This window comes from Parasteatoda tepidariorum, chromosome 9 (assembly GCF_982258835.1).
Source record: "Parasteatoda tepidariorum strain Cologne lab strain chromosome 9, Ptep-v5.0, whole genome shotgun sequence".
Lineage (NCBI taxonomy): Eukaryota > Metazoa > Arthropoda > Arachnida > Araneae > Theridiidae > Parasteatoda > Parasteatoda tepidariorum.
Window position 1 is genome coordinate 49,834,525 of NC_141763.1, and position 21,905 is coordinate 49,856,429.

At 30.0% G+C, this 21,905-nt stretch overlaps 1 protein-coding gene across 1 annotated transcript in view; it reads left to right on the plus strand.

Annotated features, from left to right (window-relative positions):
• The window catches only part of ChT (choline transporter), a 57,274-nt gene that overhangs the window by 28,422 nt on the left and 6,947 nt on the right, over positions 1-21,905 (plus strand). Inside the window, exons 2-6 of the mRNA XM_016065526.5 lie at positions 10,586-10,803; positions 13,426-13,533; positions 13,775-13,930; positions 16,155-16,303; positions 18,126-18,275. Of these exons, the coding sequence (XP_015921012.2) occupies positions 10,620-10,803; positions 13,426-13,533; positions 13,775-13,930; positions 16,155-16,303; positions 18,126-18,275 (747 nt within the window). The 5' untranslated portion in view covers positions 10,586-10,619. The remainder of the gene's footprint in view (positions 1-10,585; positions 10,804-13,425; positions 13,534-13,774; positions 13,931-16,154; positions 16,304-18,125; positions 18,276-21,905) is intronic.

Genomic DNA, 21,905 nt, shown 5'->3' on the forward strand with positions numbered 1-21,905 from the left:
ATATATATATATATATATATATATATATATATATATATATATATATATATATATATATATATATATATATATATATATATATATATATATATAAAACATAAAGTACTTTTAAAACTTTAATAAGATTTAGCCTTAACGACTAAACTTCTTATTTTATACTAAACAAGCTCGTTTCTATCAAGATATATTTAAAGTATTTTATACTTTTAATAGCCAAATGCAAAATATCATGTATACTGATACAGACCCACCTCTATCATCAGATAATAAAAAGATTTCAAAAAAGAATCTACCCTTTTAATTCGCAAGTTTTTTTACTTCTTTTATTTAGACGGAATTGCCATAACAGTTGCAATCGGATTGGCTAAACCCTTTCTTACATCTTGAAACCTAAAATCAATTCCTTTTATTTCTATAAGTGCTCGTAATGGATGAAAACCACATTGGGTCGATGTTTTATCCAGTACTTTTCTTTCTTTCTTTTTTATGTTTTCTTCCATCATTCTCAAAAAACATATCCATCTTTTTTTCCTACATGGTTTAACTGGAAAAAATTTCGATTTCCTGTGTCGAAACGACAAAATAACAAACCTACTAAAAAACATTTTATGTTTCAAAACTTTTCTTTTCTTTTTTACATTGCTTACTTATTTCTACGCTAAAATAAAGAATGATCAAAAGTACTAGAATATTGTAACATTTACCGTGTTCATAATTCTAGGGAAACACAAAAAGGAACGGTAATTTTTACTAAAGAGATGAGGATTGCGGTAAAATTGACAAAACTTTATGGTCTTGAAGAGTGTAAAAAAATTTGGCGAATGTGGTAAAATTTGGTAATTTCATCATGATACTATCGAACATGGAATAAAAGTTAAAAACCATTTATTCTGTTGAATTTACTATTCAGTTTCATATTTCTTACTAAATGCGTGCTAATATAAAGTATAATTCTAAAAACTAGAATTTCCGGTAAACCGTTACCATATGTACGGAAAAATTTCCAAATGAATGGTTTAAATATCATATATTCTGGTTTTTATAAATCAGAATTATGATCTTTTTACCAGAAATGTCATTATAATATTATCATACAGTACGGCAATTTTACCGACAATACGGTAATTTTACAATAATTTTTTTTAGATAGAATAAAAATGAATGTTTTTGTGAATATGCTTGTTCTAGAAAAAAAAAGCTATTTTCTACGTAATAAAGAAGTACACAAAATATAATAAAAATTTTGAAAAATTAAAAAGAGTGAACGAAAGAAAGGAAAAGTAATAAACTTGTGAAAGCTTACACTAGTTTTTTAAACTAATTTTTATGATTTAATTTTTTCATTGTTCTTATTATACCAAAGAATATTATTATACACAAATGAACAATAAAAATATTGAAAATTAATTGGCTTATATCATGCTTATTGAATAAAAAAAGTGCAAATTTTTTTTTTCTTCAGGAAACTAAAAATGCGTTTGAATTTTCACAAAATTTTACTGGCTGATTTTGAAATAATTACAGATTTATTACTTTGCTTAATTAAATATTTGAATGTTACAGAATTGATTGAATTGTAAAAAATAAGTTCGCATGTTTTAAATAAATTGTAATAATACAAATTTGTTAAATTTATTAATTTGTAATACTTTAAATGTAAAAAACAAAAACAAAAAAGAAAAAAGCAAATTTGATTAGAATAAAATGTTTTTGTAAAGAAAGAGTAAAACCAAAAGTAAATCTCTGTATAACATAAAAACATTGTAGTGATTCGTCCTCCCAGTACATGTAATGAGGTGGCGCTGCGAGCGCAAATACCTTGTAAGTAAGCCCAACTATAACTTCCACTCTCTTCAGCTGTTGTTCTGCTGAGATGGTAGTACATCTACTCTAATGGTCCTTTTCGTTCTGGACTCCCAGTTGTTGTTTCTCGCTATGTTGTGATTATCAATAAATGTTGTTTCGTTAAACGTTTGGATCATGTCACGTATTAACGATATGTGTAACAAAGAACACGCATTATTTACCTTCACCTTAACGTAATGGTCTAACATTCCAAATGATCTATTTTTTAATTATGGTCTAACACATTTCAAAACATAATGGTTTTCCGTTGTTATCGATGCATTTTTGTTGGCCAGAAAATTGCACGGTAGGAGCCAGCTTCTCCACATTGATTTCCATAGTGTTTTGGTTGTCATCAGCACAAAATTAATAAGAGTCGAAAAGTTTTTATTTTCCTATAAATAAATATTTTTGTATCCCGAATTTAAAGGAAACCTGCACTAAACTCTTAGATTACCTAGTTTAAGTAACGTTCCTCTTTTTCTCGTGTCCTTTGTGCCGCTTTCGATTTCGATTGGCTGTCGCTGATCATGTGGGTAAACAGTAGCCATTTTGTTGACTAGTTTGAACGATGAAGTATCATTGCACTCAATCTGTTACTTTTATTTTCGTTTTTATTTTTATTTTATTTGCTTCCTACTTTTAAATTAATAATGTCAGATTGTTTGTCAGCTTGGATTCAGGCTTTGGTGCTCTAATTTGTCAAAATTAAGCTCTAAATTACATTGCTCACTTGTTGAAGATCGTAATAAAGAACGACGGAAAATATGGCTGCATAGAATTGGCTGAGATAAATGCACTCAAACGATTCTAAATATGATAAAATTTTATTCTAAGAAAATGTTTAAAAAAATAATTGTCCCGTTATATTTTCAATTGCTCATTGTTTTGTTTCGTTTTTTGAAGAATTTTGCATTTTTAGTTTAGAAATGTCTGTATTGAAAATTTTAATTGCTTTGTTTTATTTTATAAAAGAATACTGCATCTATTTTAATAAATTCAATCTACGCATCCTGAGATTTAACCTGTACTGTTATTATTACCTGTTTCATTTTTTTTCCAAACTAAAAGTTTGAACTACGAAAATGTTTTTTACTTTTATTATAACGTAATTCTACGCTAGATTTTAAGAGAAAATTATTGAATCAGTGTGTCTAATCTTATTACTGGTTTTACAATTATTATTTTTTGTTCAAATTTCATTAATATGTTATTATAAATTACAGTTAAAGAGATTCGTTAAATGATTTAAAACTTAACTATCATCTTCTTGCATAATGTGATGCATGCATAAATGGTATGTAATATATCAGTCTGTTGGATAAAAGAAAATATTTAATTATGGTTGTGATCGCAATAAATGTAATATAAAAATATAATTTCAATTTTAAATATTATTTTAAAAAATTATTACTTGGAAAAAATTCATATCTACTAATAATTGGGCGTGGAAAGAGGGGGCACAAGCAAACAGATTCTTTTCAATATATGTAATTTAAATGAATAATTTAAATTTTCGTGCACAAATTGTTTAACTCCACGAAGCAACAGTTATTTTGAAGCAATCATTACGGTCGGCGAGCGGCAGCAAACAGGGAGAATACCCCCTAATATTAGTATAAAAATTAAGTAAATTTAGATTTTATTTAGAAAGGAACACTTCTACATAAACTCTTTAAAACTTTATATTAACTGTAAGTTACACTTCAGTTACCTAACTCATAAAAATATATATTTAATATAAAGTGCATATCAGTTAAGGCAATAACGCACTGTTATAATAAAGAAACTGAAAGAAACATTAAGCAAAGACATTACATTTTAGTGCTTCCAAGTGAATAAAACATTGATAAACATTTGGTGTTTGCTTCTTTAAGTGCTTACCTTATTTTAAAATTCATTTACATATTCAACACCGAGTAATTCTCTTTCCCTTCTGAGACAATCGTGAATCGTAATGTTCCAAACTCAACACTTATCTTCTAAAACGGCGTCCTTGTTAATAATAAATTCTTAGTTCATAAGATATGAAGACTATATGGAACATAAGAACTTTTGTGACAACTAAGACCATTTCATTTAATTTCTTTGAAAAATAAAATTTATGGAATTAATAATTCAAAAAGATTTAAACTCATATTACATAAAAATTTAAATTACAAATAAAAGAAGTTTTAGAAAATATATATTCACAATTATTTAAAAACTATTCATTACTAAATTTACAGAAGTTTTATGCTGTGACGTTATTCAATAGTTTATTGTTCTGTTTTCGATCAAATTTCATTAGTTTTAAAAAAGAGGAGAAGTATATGTAAAAGAAGCTAATAATGAATAGATATATCTTGTAAAAAGTTGCTCCAAGTTATAGTTTTCTTCAAAAAATTTTTAAATACCGGGGTGTCATAATGTAATGTTAACACAAAACTAATAGTTGATGAGGTAACCCTAATGGTATTTGTTCAAAAGGAATACAAAAATCTAGCTGGTTGAATATGCCAGTTATAAGATTAGCGTCGGCTGGTAGTCATTACACAACTTGCTCCTGTTGTTACTTCTAGTGAAGTACACATTTAAAATTCACCAATTTTAAAAATAATTAAAAAATTAACGAAATAAACAGTAATACTTGAAAATGCTGAATGCATTATTAAATATAATGACGATTATTTACTAAAGAGAAAAAAAAATTATCTCATTACTGCAATCACTGGTTACCCATTTATCATACTTCCGGTAAGATGGTAATCACCAGTCAAGACAATAATTACAGATAAGTCTCTTGTTGTTATTTCTAGTGGAGTACACATTTAAAATTTGTGTTTTAAACCAATTTGAAAAATAATTAAAAAATTAATGAGAAAAACAGTAATACTTGGAAATGCTGAAAGCCTTATTAAATATAATGACGATTATTTACTAAAGAGAAAAAAAATTGATCTCATTACTGCAATCACTGGTTACCCATTTATCATATTTCCGGTAAGAGGATGATCACCCGTCAAGATGATAATTAGGGATAAGTTAATCATAAAAAGAACATTAAAATATTTTAATATTTGGTAAAAATATAAGAAATGCACGCTGATAAAAGTAGAAAACAAACCTCTATCTGGAAAACAATTAACTCCAAAAAATTTCAAATTTCAAAATTTCATTGTTTTTGTTGTATTGTTTTTTTATAGCACATGTTAACCTGATTTTTACGACTCTTACAACTCTTTATTTGTGAATATAGTGTAGAAGTTAATCTAGAGAAAAACCTAGAACTACACCATTTTCCTCATGGTTAAATTTTTTTTTAAATAAAATTATTACGAACTTAAACACTAAACAAAAGGAAGCGAAGTGCCGACAAATTAAAGTGTTGACTGAAATTGGGGAAATGCTGTAAGTAACTTAAGGCAAAGATTTTCTTAGATCACCTAAAATATTTTTGCACTTTCAAAGTTTTTCCTTTTTGAACTATGAAGACTCAGGGGGTTTGATTCTCGCTTTAAAAAATTGTCCAGATCATCGTTACTTCTTATATGCAAGAATGCAGCCACATGATAACATTCAAGATAGGAAAGGGTTACTTTATGCTATGTTTGAATGGGGGAAAAAATCATTAAAAAATCACAAATAGTACCAAATAAAGAAACAAGCTATGCTTCTTCAGTATGGAGACATAGAATAAAAAAGGGAAACATAGAAGCATACGAAAATTACAAACAAGTTACAGCAAGCAAAAAAGTTTGATTCTCGCTTTAAAAAATTGTCCAGATCATCGTTACTTCTTATATGTAAGAATGCAGCCACATGATAACATTCAAGACAGGAAAGGGTTACTTTATGCTATGTTTGAATGGGAAAAAAATCATTAAAAAATCACAAATAGTACCAAATAAAGAAACAAGCTATGCTTCTTCACTATGGAGACATAGAATAAAAAAGGGAAACATAGAAGCATACGGAAATTACAAACAAGTTACAGCAAGCAAAAAAGTTTGATTCTCGCTTTAAAAATTGTCCAGATCATCGTTACTTCTTATATGTAAGAATGCAGCCACATGATAACATTCAAGATAGGAAAGGGTTACTTTACGCTATGTTTGAATGGGGAAAAAAATCTTTAAAAAATCACATATAGTACCAAATAAAGAAACGAGCTATAATGCTACTTCAGTATGGAGACATAGAATAAAAAAAGGGAGACATAGAAGCATACGAAAATTGCAAACAAGTTACAGCAAGCAAAAAGTATAGACCAGTATGGGAGGGCATAATCTTTCATAAGATAACCAAACAAAAAAAAAGGCGGACAAGATCAGATGTGGAGGGATAGGGGGAGAATCTCAGGAGTTGCAAAATTAATTAAAAGAAAATAAATTTTCAAACTTTTGAAAAGAATAGATTGCTAGAAAGGTCATTAGCTAAGTCATTAAATTTTTTCGAAGTATAAAATGAGTTCCAGAAATCTAAGTCAATAGCTGAGTTGCAACTTCAAAGACTTTTAGCAAAAGAAAACTCAGACCTATGATTAGGCGACCGGCTATGTAATAGTAGTTTTTATCTTTTAACACTTGAGAAAAAGAAAGGAATAAGCATTTGCTCTTTAAAAAATTTCGAAGCCTACATAAGTGTAAATCATAATAAATTCCATGACCTGTCAACATGTTTGGCAGTTTCAAATTTGCCTAGTTTATCGGCGGAGATTTAATATGTTATTTGGATAATCATAGAAAAGGATTCTAAAAAAGATTGCTTAATGGTTCTGCAAAAAAGAATTGATATTCATTTTATCAGAAGAAGTTGACATAAAAAGTTCTGCTTAAATTGTATCCAAAATCTTTTTTCAAAAATAAATATAAGACTGTGAAATATCTCAATCGGAGTAGCTTGAATCTAAAATATTCTAAAAATGTTTCGTAGGAACAGTTTTATTCCTTCTTCAAAATAAAAGGTGTCATTTTTCTAAACCTTTAGTATTCAAGTAGCGGTTTTTTAAACCCCTCGCTGAAATTGAAACAGTTTTTAAGAGTACATTCTAAGTAGAATTTTGTAAACCACACTGCATTTAAATTGACTATTAACTGAAAAGTAGATATTTAAAATTCATGAGGTTTTCACACTTTAAGCATTCGAAAGAGCTTTCGGTAAAATAAAATCAGCTTGATAAATCAGCAAAATAAAATCAGCAGAAACTGTTAACATATCTAACACTTTTTGTTTAAATAATTTTTAGGATAAAACTTTTAAAAAATATTAAAAGGACTAATTCTTCTTAATTTTTAAGTTATTTAGCTAAAAGTTTGCATGTTATAGTTTCTGCTTTTAAATGAATTTATGAGACTCTCATTTTTAACATGTATTTCGTTACTTATGATATTTATTTCATCACAAAATCACACGTTTTTTGACGAAATGTGAGCGTTATATTTCCTTAACGAAAAGCTTCCTTACTCATGTGTCATTTCGATGCATGCCCTGGTTCTGATACATTTTTTATGAGATTTTAAGAAATTGTGTCTCGCAGTGGACTGACCGTCAAGACACGGTTCCCAATAGAACACATAAGTCACTCGCTGCGATCAGTATACGGGTGGGTGACCACTTTGATCAGACGGCAAGGAGGCCGAGGGTGTGTGGTATCAGTCCTCGTTAAACTGCTCTACCTTAAAGTGCTCGACATCACGTGCAGGTCGTCAGGCTACAGAAGCAGAGGCGCCCTCCCCTCTGCAGAGGATCAAAATTGTGATGGAATGTCTTCGGATCGTACTCAGGGATGTTTCCCAGACCGTCGTCAATAGCCCATTGTGCAGATCTAGTGCGACGTAAACCAACAACAGCAACAACACAAATCTTTTGCACGGTATGACGGAAGGGTGAAGGATTAGTTGTAGATTGTGATACCACCGGCCACCCTGGTAATGTTTAGAATGCTCTTGAGAAAAAGAGAATAGCATCGCTTTTTTATTTATTTATTTTTTTTCATGGAATTTTTATGTTTGGTACTTGCCATTAAGCTCTTGTCACTATGTTTTATCTATAATAAATGAGTTGTGTGCCTTAAATCGTTGTTATTTATTTGGTATTAAATCTCATTCTTAGACAAATCTCATTCTTTAGCATTCAATCTGAAAGCTGGATTGTATTATTTAGTATCGTTTGCAACATTAGTTACCTCGTTAGTCAAGCAGGTTTAGGGCTACGAGTCCTGATTATAATTGAGAATTCGTTCACTGATATTGCTTTTAATTTATTTTGTATTTTCCAACTGATTGGGTCAATCGATGTGTAAAGCCATTGCTTACTGCTTTTGGCGAAATTCAATTTGCGGGGAGAGACAATTTCCCACTTTGACGATGCTTCCTCAGAGCATTTCCCAGGAAATAGTTTGGTCAAAACGGCAAAACTTTTCGTGAATTTCGAGCTTGAATGTGAATAATAACATCTCATTTATAGAACAGTTCTTATTGAGCAACAACAATTAAAACCTTTAGTTATAGTGTTCAATAAAATATAATAAATCCAATTAAATAAAACATTAAAATATTTTCTATAAATCTTCTATAATTTTTCCTCACCAAATTCATCAAAATACATAAATCAACCTTAAAGAAACTTATCTAAAGTTCTTACGACACATTTGAAAAATATGTTTGGCACGTGATTGGTACTTCTATCGAATATTTGAAATCTCAGTGGAACACTTTAATTCTCCCAACTAGTAATATTTTTTCATCAGAAGGATGGATATAAAAGTAAATATTATATTCCCAAGCAATACATGGGTAGTTGTTTGAGTTACGCTTGATTCTCAACATTCGGATTGAAGAAAAAATCAATAATTCTTTCCTGAAAACTTATCTTGAGCATTATCTATTTTTTTTATCACAAATAATACTAATACGTATTTGCAATACAACTATTGTGCTGACATGAAGTTTTTTTTTTCACTTACTGTGAACGAAAGGAAAACTAAAATTATTATAGTAGTTTCTAGAAATAGTATGTCTAGTAAAAAAACACTAAATTGCAGAATGAAATGTTTATAAAATAAAACCTATACAAGGACTTTAAATTGCAGCAATAGAAGTGTAAACTCATTGTACTTATTTCCATATGCATTACTTTTGGATATCCATATACATTAAATATTTTGTAAGTCATAGATGGATTTATAAAATCGGCAAAATTATTCATTTAAAAGAAATCTATTTGGCCCCATTTGCTTAACAATTTAAATTTAAACCTATTGAAAGTTTTTTGGCGAAGAGCTTATGACTTTCAAACTCACATCACAATAATGGTCAACTCAGGCATTTTAAGACTCGTAAGGAATACCTTGTCCATATGGTTTATGTTTTAATATACAGGAACTCACTAGTTGTCCATCAATTTCCACAAATGTTTAATCATTATTTCCCTATGCAGAAAGGACTTTGAGATTCATTTAGGTTAAATATTGAATGTTTTACATAGGCAAACCTACCAAAAAATAAATTTAACTTCATTGCTTTTCGTGTGAAATTTGTATGGAAATTGATGATTTAGACTCTCCTATAAGCTAAACATTGAGTGTTTTACCTTAGGCAAACCTGCCCTAGAATAAAATTAACCATATTATTTTTCATTTGAAGTCAGTACGGAAATTGGCAACTTTGGCGCTGAAAGCTTTACTATAGGGACACCTGCCGTAGAATAAAATTAACCATATCTTTTAAAGACACTTTCAAAATCTTAGTGACTATTGGTGAATTTGAGGCTCCTATTATTTTATTTCATTAGTTTTTATTTTATGTTAATCTGACACAGAATAAAATTAACCATATCTTTTAAAGACCCTTTTAAAATCTTAGTGAAAATTGGTGACTTTGAGGCTCCGTTACGGTATTACTGTTTTAATTTTATGCTAATCAGACAAAGAATAAAATTAACCACATCTTTTAAGAGCACTTTTAAAATTTTAGTGAAAATTGGTGACTTTGAGGCTCCTATTATTTTATTTTATTAGTTTTTATTTTATGCTAATCTGACACAGAATGAAATTAACCATATCTTTTAAAGACACTTTTAAAATCTTAGTAAAAATTGGTGACTTTCAGGCTCCTATTATTTTATTTTATTAGTTTTTATTTTATGCTAATCTGACACACAATAAAATTAAGCATATCTTTTAAAGACACTTTTCAAAATCTTAGTGAAAATTGGTGATTTTGAGGCTCCTATTATTTTATTTTATTAGTTTTTATTTTATGCTAATCTGACACAGAATGAAATTAACCATATCTTTTAAAGGCATTTTTGAAATTTTAGTGAATATTGGTGATTTTGAGGCCCCTATTATTTTATTTTATTAGCTTTTATTGTATGCTAATCTGACACAGAATGAAATTAATCATATCTCTTAAAACCATTTTTAAAATCTTAGTAAAAATTAGGGAATTTGAGGCTCATTTACTGTATTACTGTTTTAATTTTATGCTAATCAGACACAGAATAAAATTAACCACATCTTTTAAAAGCACTTTTAAAATTTTAGTTAAAATTGGTGACTTTGAGGCTCCTTTACGCTATTGTCGTCTTTGTTTCATGCTTATCTGGCAAAGAACAAATTTAACCATATCATTTTTCACAAATGCATGAGACTTAATAGAGTTGATGCTATACAAAAGAGTCTTCAATTGATAATATATATTTCCATTTATAATGACGGAAGTGGTTATTTAAAATGTATTTCTTTCTCTATTAACAGAAAAAGAAATTAGTTGAAAAAGAGAGAAGCCAAAATGACGACCAACATAGCTGGTGTAATATCTGTGGTCTTCTTCTACGTCATCATCTTAGTAGTGGGCATATGGGCTGGCAAGAAAAAGAGAAGTCCCAACAGCGACAGTGATCTAGAAGAGAGTGAAGAAGTGATGTTAGCGGGTCGGAATATAGGAATGTTCGTTGGAATATTCACCATGACAGGTAATAAAAACACATTTTTATTGCTTTATTAATTGAAATCAATTTCAAATTACAATGGCTGTTGTAGACTTAAGTCCTTTACAGGTTGAGCACCGCGTCAGCCATCGGTGGCTGACACTGAAATTACATTTAGGCAGCGTCAACCACCGGCGGCTGACACAGGAATTACATTTAGGCTGCGTCAACCACCGGTGGCTGACACTGGAATTACATTTAGGCTGCGTCAACCACCGGTGGCTGACACTGAAATTACATTTAGGCTGCGTCTGTCACCGCTTGCTGACACTGACCTTTCACATAGGCCGCGAAAACAGCTGGCTGACAGCGTATAACTTGATATAGAATTATAAACATTTTTTATGGAATTGCAGAAAATTTATTCAAAATTTACTTAATTATTGTGATTCTTGGTTTAATAAATTCAATTTAGTAGATTTTTATCCACCACTATTTTTAAACAATTCGTAGGCATATATATTCACCACTTTTTTCAGATATGTCATGCTAAACTTTTATAAACTAGCAAAATCTGTCTATATTTGCGAATTTAGTTTGCAGTTATTTACCGTGTGGCCAGACGAACAAGCCATGAAAAATTAGCGTGGCTTTCAACGTGTTAAACATCATTGAAGAGCACATTAAACATTGAGGTACATTATAATGCAAGTCAGTAAAGGTTCGAATTCCGAAGGGAATAAATATTCTTTTTTCCTATCTGTATTCTTTTGTGATATTGTGAGAACCACTCTTCAGTTTTATTTGTAGAGAAATTTCATGTGCATTGCGAATATACATAAGGCGGTGTTGTTTTATACTCTTTGATGTAAATTATTCAAAAAAATAAACAGTTCACCCTGAATAACTTTTGATCTGATGATTGGATCTTCACGTTTAGGACTCAATCTTAATGGTTCAAGAGGTTATATGATAATTAATTAGTGCAGACAATATTTTAAGTTACTAAATCACATACAGATAACCGTATTTTTTTTCTCTGAATAAACATAAATTTTTTTCCCGACTGTTTTGGATTTCTGATCTCCAAGATACCCACAATCTGGGAAATATGGTCCCATTAGATATCAATTAAAACTCATTTCTCTCAGGTACTATTCATGCAATTTTAATCAAATTTTAAAATATGTCACATTAAATTTTAGTCCTTAAAATGGTGAAAGAATTTGTATATCTTAAAATTCAAAACCTTTTCACACAGTAAATGAAATAATTGAAAATAATAAATAATTATTAAAAAGTATTTTTTGCATAGAATTATTTTAGGTAAACAAATTTTACATTCGAGTTCAAAAGCTCTTTTGATACGCCTAAAATTTTTACAATTATGGCGAAATACGAAAAAAGTAAAATTAACATTAAGGAGTTCGAACTTCGCACCTCTTTAATGACCAAACTAGTGAAACCATATTTTACCGAAATCTGAATTCGACGAAAAATTTACGTTTATTCAGATTAAAGTACATTATTGTGTCTTATTTCGTAATATTTTCTATATCGTCTTTCATAAATATCGTCTGCATTAATTAATTAGCACAATTGAAGTTAGCCTTTCGAACTATTAAGATGGAGGCCTAGCGGGAGAAATTTCAATTATTAGATTCAAAGTTATTCAGTGTTTTTCTCTTATTCTTTTGCACACTGGACACAGTGAAAGGATACTCAGTAGATATAATTTCAAATGGCTTAATCCCAGAAATGGCTACTTAACTACGGTGATTAACCATCATTATTCTTAATTTTTGCAAGATACTTCAGACCAGAACATGTGATGTGCAGATTTTATAGAGTAAAGTAAAAAAAGTGATGAAAATACTTATGATAATTTAAGCATATATCGTGATTTCAATGTAAATAACTTATATCACATGTTTCTATTTACCCAGTAAAAATTTTATAAGAAGAAAACTGGCAGTAAGAGCATTTAATGGTGGTCGCAGAAATATACCATCTGTGACATAGCAGTGTATTTCACTTATTCTTTTGCACACTGGACACAGTGAAAGGATACTCAGTAAATATAATTTCAAATGTCTTAAACCCAGAAATAGCTACTTAACCATTGTGATTAACCATCAGTATTCTTCATTTTTGCAAGATACTTCCGACCAGAACATGTGGTGCAGATTTATAGAGTAAAGTAAAAAAACGTTACGAAAATATTTATGATAATTTAAGCATATATCATGATTTTAATGTAAATAACTTATATCACGTTTTTCTATTCTTCCCAGTAAAAATTTTATAAGAAGAAAACTGGTAGTAAGAGTATTTAATGGTGGTTTCAAAAATATACCATCTGTGATCACCGCTTCATAAGTTATAACATATCTATATTTATAATCAAGGAAAAGAACTAGGTGTCAAGGAAAATCTCATTTATGTAGATTGTAGATATATGTAAAAAAAAAATTTACGGAAAACATGATTTTCTTTTAAAAAATAAAAAAATAAAACTTTATGTAACAGATCTTTTATGTACGTTGAAAAAATGTCTGCAATTCCATCTTAAATTAGACTTGTTCATATTTCCTTATGATTAACATTTTTAAAAAAAAGCAATTGCATCAAATTGTTTCTGATTGTGTTTCTTTTTTAAATATTTAGCAACCTGGGTAGGCGGAGGATACATAAACGGAACTGCTGAGGCAATATATAGCAATGGTATATGGTGGTGCCAAGCACCATTTGGATATGCTCTCTCACTTGTTTTAGGTAAGCAACAATTTTTTTTCTTCCTAAACACATCAGTATCATAAATTACAAAAGCAAACAATGTCCTAAACTTAGAACTGACAGCTATGCAATCTTGCTGTTGCATAATATTTTTGATTTCTCAGTTGCTGATTCATAAAATATTATTTTAACATTTGAATCATTTTTCACTTTCAAATATTTCAAATTTTATGAAAAGTTCTGAAATATGATGTATAATGTGTATGTGTTATGTTCTCAGGGGGCTTGTTCTTTGCCAACAAGATGAGAGAGGAAGGATATGTAACTATGTTGGATCCGTTTCAAGATTTGTTCGGAAGCAGAATGGGAGGTTTACTTTTCATGCCAGCACTTTGCGGGGAGGTCTTCTGGTCAGCGGCCATCTTGGCTGCTTTAGGTATGTTGGCTTCAAGCATTTTCCTTCAGGTATTTTGGCATCAAGTACATGACATGCCTTAATAATTTATGGAAGATTTTGTTTTTAAGATATCCATGAGCTATATTCTAAGTTCAATAACTAAATAAGATAAAACGGATAACATCCGCCTTGCTTAAAGTAATCACTAAATGGTAGTACTTAATATAGTTTTTTTGTTATAGTTTTTTTGTTGCAATTCAATTTAACTCCATGTCGGAATCACAATGAATTAACTTGGTTCTAAACAAATTAGACTTTTGATGAATTGCGTGTTTTAAGAAATTTAAGTGCACTAAATTGTGCCAGTGAGTAACTGCAAAGCAGAAAAATTTGCAAGATGAAATATCTGCAAGAGGTTTACAACCAAGTTTTCGATCTTATCAATTGTATTATACTGTCCATTAGAGTTTCTACAGAAAAGTATTTTTTTTGTTTTATTTATCAAACGTTTAACGTCTGTGGCTTTTCGTATAATTCCACATTCATCTACGGTCAGCAAAATTATACAGAATTATTTAGGCCGGTTATAAAAACGATTATTTTTAATAATTTGCATAAAAATTATACTGAATATTAAATATTTATATGCATTGAAGAGGCAATGCAAACATAAGTTTTTTTCCCACTTTATGTCTGTATTCAGCGTTATATACACCGAAGAGTCATTACATTTTATGACCACCCTGCTAGTAACACGTAAAACCGCCTTTAGCCCTCAAAACTGCTAGCACCCGCCATGACATTGATTCCACAAGGTGCTGATGGGTAGTCTGAGGTATCTGGTACCAAGCGCTCACCAACTGGTCCTGTAATTCCCTCACATTGCGAGGGGGTAGCGTGGCAGCACGAATTTGGTTTTCCAAGTAGGACCACAAACGCTCTATTGGATTAAGGTCAAGTGAATTTGGGGGCTAAGACATGACTTGAAAGTCACTGGAATGTTCCTTGAACCAATCCATGACGATTCGACCCTTATGACATGGGGCATTATCCTGTTGGTAAATACCATACCCCCCCAGGAAAAACTGTTGCCATGAATGGGTGAACCTGTAACTATGTTCTATGAGGATTATGGGTCCTAATGTACCCCATGAAAACGAGAGACCATGAAAGCCTGGACGAGCCCATTGTTATAGATGGAGGGTGGTCATAATGTAATGGCTCTTCGGTGTGTATTTAGAATTTTCCTATATTGCAGGACAAACAAAACGTGTCTAAGTTGCTTATGAGGGTGTAAAATGTTTTTATTTAATTTTAATAATTTGGAATCAACTCTTCACGTCTCATATTTTAGAATCGGGGGCTAAAATTGCCCCTTCACCCACTGTCCAAATTTCACAAACTGTTCTGTATTTATTAGAGAGACAGCCACACAAATTCGTCTTTTTCCTAATTAAAATTTTTGATGGTTTTTCGTTGATGGACCAACATAATCTTGACGATAATCATCAATAATTCCATCATGAACCATTATATTTTTGGTGATAACCAACATAAGTAACCATCCCCCCAAATTAGGAATTTGGACTGATTTATGAAGGTTCAACATAAAAATAGCAACTTGTTTTGATGGTTTGTTCAAGTTCATCAGAAATTTTCCTCATTTTTTTTTAGAAATCAAATGCTGGAATGATCATGAACCATCATCACCCCAATGTAGGGATTCGGACTGATTTTCGATGGGCCAACATAAAAAAACATTATTTTGGTGGTATATTCGTGAGAACTGACAAAACTTCCCATGAAAGCATCATGGAAACGTATAGTTGAACCATTACGGATCATCATGAATTGTTGGTTCATGAGAATCAAACTTTTCTTGATGGTTAACCATCATAGTATTGAAGTAGCATTTTCTATCATGTTGGTATATCAACGCATAATGGAAAATGTAGTATAATGGTGACCATCAAAAGATGTTGTACCATGACTAGCATTGAAACCAACATAAATCATCAAAAAGTTTTGATGGAACCATCAAGAATTTTGACTTAGGTTCACTCTTATAGATTTATTTATTTATTTATAATGCATTGTGTAATAAGATTATTTTCTGAACATTAAAATGATTTACCAAATGATAATTTGATGTAAATTAAATGAAATACATTCTTAAATGTTTATGTAACTGCCTGATTTATAATAATTATTATTAGTAATAGTAGTTCATTCTGTAATAATTATACTTTTTGCATTCTTACAGGTGCCACAGTTAGTGTTATTATTGATCTGGATAACAATACCTCCATCATAGTATCTGCTTGCATTGCACTCTTTTATACTTTGTTTGGTGGTCTGTATTCTGTAGCATATACTGATGTCATTCAACTGTTTTGTATATTTGCTGGTCTGGTAAGTAAAATTATCGTCGGGTCGCAATGGATATGCTCTTTTAATACATGTTACTTTTTTAACAAAATAAATTATTGAAGAATGTACTGTACCAAATTAATTATGTCATGTGTACTAAAAGAGCCTAAAAGTATTCAAATACTTACAAAGTGTTGAAATAAAAGTTTGTGAACGATATTATTGCTAGTTCATTGGAAATTTTTGCCAAGAGTCAGAATTGATTCGAATGTTTGATAATGCAGTTAAATTGTGTTGGATTTTTATCAGCAGGCTGAATTGATTTGAATGTTTTATAAAGAAAATACATTGCTTAGAATTAAATTGAATTCAATTATTTTATCAACAGGCTGATAACACTGAGACAAGTGCAGCTGATTCAAATTTCTTGAAAGACATAAAACACATATTGAACTAAACAACTGATTTCTTTTATCTTGTCTTAGACATCTCTCGAAAAATATTTAAATTACTTTGAGTGTGATTATTTTAGAGAATTACAATCTAATTAATACAACTAGTTTAGTTAATGTACTTTTTGCTAAACAATTATAAAGCAAAAAATTGCATCTTCTAAACACTGTATATATGTATATAAAGACAATAGATTTAGTTAAAAAATGACCTTTATACGCACATCTTACCCAAATAATTTTAAACAATTTATTATTAATACTTGAAGCAATTTCAGCCAATAAAAAATATTAATTAATAATATAATTTCGCAATTTTTTATGGATTTTGAAAAAGTTCTAGAAGGTTAAAGAACTAAGGAACAGAGTTTATTTAAACAATATAGGGAGTTCTCTCTCCCCGATAAGTGCAGGCACAATCTTTAAATAGTAATATAATAGAATAGAATAGAGTTACTAACTGAGAAGAATCGCAAAAAAAAGATCAGAATGGAGGAAGGTTCTAGGGAAGGCTCTGACCCACGAAGGGCTGTCATGCCAATAGAAGAAGAATAGAAAGTGGCACAAACGTCTTTTGTTACAGCACAAGTGATTGAGAATATACAAATGACAATTACTACCTCGGAAGCTCTGAGGCAGTAAATAAAGTTTTGAAAAAAATAGCTGCAGATAAAACGTGTCAAAATATTACCACAACTTTTTAAACTTGTTTATTTGCAAATCTTCTTTGCGCATTAGTTGAAAGCCAATATTTTCTTTCATTTTGAGTGGTTTTTAATTCAAACCAATTTACTTCGAACCTCAAGCATAAGAAATCCATTATGGTAGACAATTTAAAAAAAATTCCTTATGTTTACTTCATTTTGTCTTGTACCATTACCTGTTATTCAGTCTATTATCTTTTACGTCTCTTACTTCATTTTCTGAAATAGAGATCATTGGAGCACTCATTCTTCGTATTTTCGACTCCATGCTCTTTAAAGAAATGTTTTCAACGACGTTATTTACCTGGTGTGGCAGAAGTCGAATTCTTGACCATAGATGGCGCCACTGAAAAACAAGAATAATCGCACCCACTCTCTGCCTAAGCAGGCATGCGTCAACAACAACAACAACTATCTCTTTAAAAAATTCATATTGGTCATTAATACTCTTTATTATTTAACTTTGCTTCTAATAGAAAAATCAAATCTATGCCTGCTATTTTTATTAAATGAAAAAAAAAGTTTTACCAAAAAATAATTTTCATCAACTTTTTCTTTTATCTAGTACGTAGTAAATCTTTGCTACATCTGTGAGTTTTAGAAAAAAATTGCAGACTTGTTTCTTTTACTCACTGAAATATTATCAATAGGTTATTTGCATAATACCTCATTTTTTTTCTCTAATGCATGGGTTTTATTGAATTACAGTGGCTTTGCATTCCCTTCTGTATTACCAACGAAGCAGTAGGAAGCTTATCTTTGGCGGACAATGATTGGGTTGGAGAACTGGATCCAATGTACTTCGGATTATGGCTAGATTATGGATTGCTACTTATTTTAGGTGGAATTCCGTGGCAAGTACGGACTATTAACATTGTTTATTATTTAATTTGGCCCCAATGGTTCTGAAATAGTTTGTGCATAAATCAATCCAAAATTTGGTGGACAAAATAAAGAGATGGGAAACATTTTCGCACATTCATTCGCACATGCAAAATACCCGCACACCGCTCCATGTGTTTGACAATGGTTCCGTGAATGCCCAGAGGTACAGGTCCTAGAGCCCTATGTGCGTCTTTTCAGGGGCGCTGTTGGCCCTGAGTTTATTTTTATGGACGACAATGCGCGACCACATAGGGCTCTCATGGTTGATGAGTATCTGGAAAGCGAGGATATTCAACGAATAGATTGGCCAGCCAAATCCCCTGAATCCTATTGAACATGCTTGGGATGCTCTTGGGAGAGCTATTGCGATGCGCCAACCTCCCCCCATAACCATTCTGGAGTTAAAAATTGCTCTGGTGGAAGAATGGGAGAGTCTTCCACAAGTCCTCCTTAACTCCCTTATTAACTGCATGCATACTCGTTGTGCATGCTGTCTGTCTGTCAGGGGTGACCATATACCATAGTAGAGGCAACGCACACTGTACAAGCCTCACTTTTATTGTCATCTTTTATCCTTAAGTTCAGACTACATTGGATTTATGGGATACAGGTCTTGCCAATGAATGGCACTTTCATTCTTGTTTTGCATACTTTATTATCATGGAATAAGCTATATCCATACCAAATTTATTTTATTTATATTCAGTATTTTTTGAGATATTTGGGAAAATGTCTTCCATCTCTTAATTTTGTCCACCGGTGTATATTTTATTCATGATTCTAAATTAAAGGATCATGAAATTAAATGACTCATCATTCGAATTATTAACTTGCATTACTATTAATTTTTGAATTATTATTAATTTGAGTTGAATAATTTGAAAAATTAAAAAACAATTGTGAGTCTGCATGAAAAAGTAATAAATAAAATATTGTATGTGTCTCTTATTAAAATAGAATATATATATTGTCTGGATTAATTTTCCAGGTATTATGTTAATTTTATATTAAGTTTATCATAAGAGTTGCAAGAATTTTTTTTATAAAAATTTGTGTTGCAAGAATTTCTTATAAAAATTTCATAGAAAGTAGATCAAAAGTCGATGGCTTATTTAAAGTTATCATTGCTATTCGCAAACCATCTACTTTTCATCCACTTTCTTTAAACAGTTTGTTAGAAATTCTTGTAACATATTTTATGATAAACTTCACCAAACTACTTGAAAATCGGCCGGGGCTACGTGATCTCGATTTTTATAAGGGGGTCAAGCAATATTTTTTTATCACTTTTTCGTACAGAGCCATGGAATAGCTGTTTTTTTTAAAATTTATTTGAAAAAAGAATTAATCATTTCATTTTGTACCATCTTGTCGTAGCATTCAGATGGTCTTTGAAATAAATTTCAACTTATTTATTTCCCAGGAACACATTTTAAAAACAAAACTGTAAACAAAATAAACACTACCTTTCAGGTAACTTTAGAAATTCTAAGTGATGTAGTACCAATCCACAAAATAATTAAAGAAAAGAACATGAATTAAGAAAAAGAACATGAGATAAAATCATAAACAGAATCGTTTGCAATTTTATTTATAGCAATGGCTAATGTAATGTCAAACTAGTGTAAAAAATCGTTTTTTAAACATTCCTCCTGAATGAAATAATTAAAACTTTTAAACGATATTACGGATCGCGGCTAAAATTGATCTTGATGTTGAACATTGTTCGATGTTCAAAGTTCAGAATCCTAGTACCAAAAGTTCCAGTATAAAAGATTCAAAACAGCTTTCCTCGACAAACAAAATATTCTGTAAAAGTTGGAAAAGCAAAAACATTAAAATATTGTTGCGCAGCATTATACAAACGGATATTTTTGTACTTCATATGCTCAAAAATGCTTTTTTAGCACCATCTGTATGTCAATCTTATTAAACATATTGAAAAATGACAAAATTTCAAAAAGCAATTTAAATATTGTAAAAGTTCCAAAAGTTGTTAGTCACTTAATTGAATGTTTGATTGAGTTCTCAAATGATATGAAATTTTTAAGCTGAAGATGCAATTTTGCTTCAAGTACAAGATACATTAAAAACATTTACTAAAAACTCAGAAACGAAACTTTCTTAAGGGGATGAATGACCTTGCTCAAACTACATTGATATAAGTGTTTAAAAAATAGTAGGATACACATTTATATTCTTTACATATTTATATATAATTGGGTGTATAGGAAGGTAAAAACAAATGAATAGAAAAGATTGGTAAATATTTACTGATTTCACTAATCTCGGTTTAATGTTCGTTTTACAAGTTGTAACATTAAAGTAATAATCTTATAAAGCTTATATTTTCCCCCTAAACGATAGGTTCTTCTGTAATTACGTCTAGGTTATAATCTTTTTCAAATAAAGTAATTTATTTTAAAGGAAACAATGTCCCTTAAATTTAGGGTGTTACATAATTACCGTTCTTGATTTAAATATTTTCAAAATTTTTAATTTTTTTATTATTATTTTTTTTTTGATTTTATTATTTTTTAAATATTTTACAAAAACAAAACAAAAAAAAAGTATACACGTTAGAGATCTCAAATTAATATTTAAATCAGGAAAAAAACAAAATACAACAGAAATCTGTTGAATCATCCGTGAGGTAGACTGAACAAAAAAACATCAAAACTCTTTTGATTGGTCTAAGGAAAAAAAGCAATAGAGTTTGTTAAAATTACCTTCAAATCTCATCAGACAACAGAAATGAAACTATATTCTCAGTCCTGCTTCACTTGCTATCTGTTAGGTTACAATAGCTTATTTAATGAAGCATCCTGGGCAGGAAAAAATCAGGAATGAAACTTGATAGAGCTTTTAAAATAATTATTTCGTTCCCGATAATCAAACAGGTCTTGGAATATTCAATCCCCCCTTTAATTCGTAGTGCTACGAGAGATTTCGATGTCATTTTTTTCCTCCCTTGATACTAATTTGTTCTTTCTAATGTGTATACTTTTTGATATCATTTTTGAGAAGGATTCTAAAAATATCAGTCACGCACAGTACGAAATACTCTTTGTACTTTAATCTTTCCAATAAGTTGCTTTTAACATCCAAATACATTATCATTTTTTATCATGTGTACTCCAATTCCCATGTTACTTTTTACTTTTACCAGGTTACTTTTACTCTTCAGGCATATTTCTAAAGAGTTTTATCTTCAGGTTTTAATTTTCATTAAAATACGTTAAAAATCAAATAATTATCATTTTTTTAAAATTTGCCCTTTAATTCCCATGCTTATCTTTTGTAACTATAGAAATATATTCTAAAGATAACTTATCTTTATATTTTACTTTCATTAAAATAAGTTTGACATCCAAATATATTATCGTTTTTCATGATGTACACTCTAATTCCCATGTTACTTTTTTGTAAATTTCCATGCATATTTCTAAAGAGGGTTATCTTTATATTGTAATTTTCATTTAAAACACGTTAAACAGTCAAGTATTTAATCATTTTTTGGCATTTGCCCTTTAATTCTCATATTTATCTTTTGTAACTTTTAAGATATATCCTAAGGAGTGTTATCTTTATATTTTAGTTCCA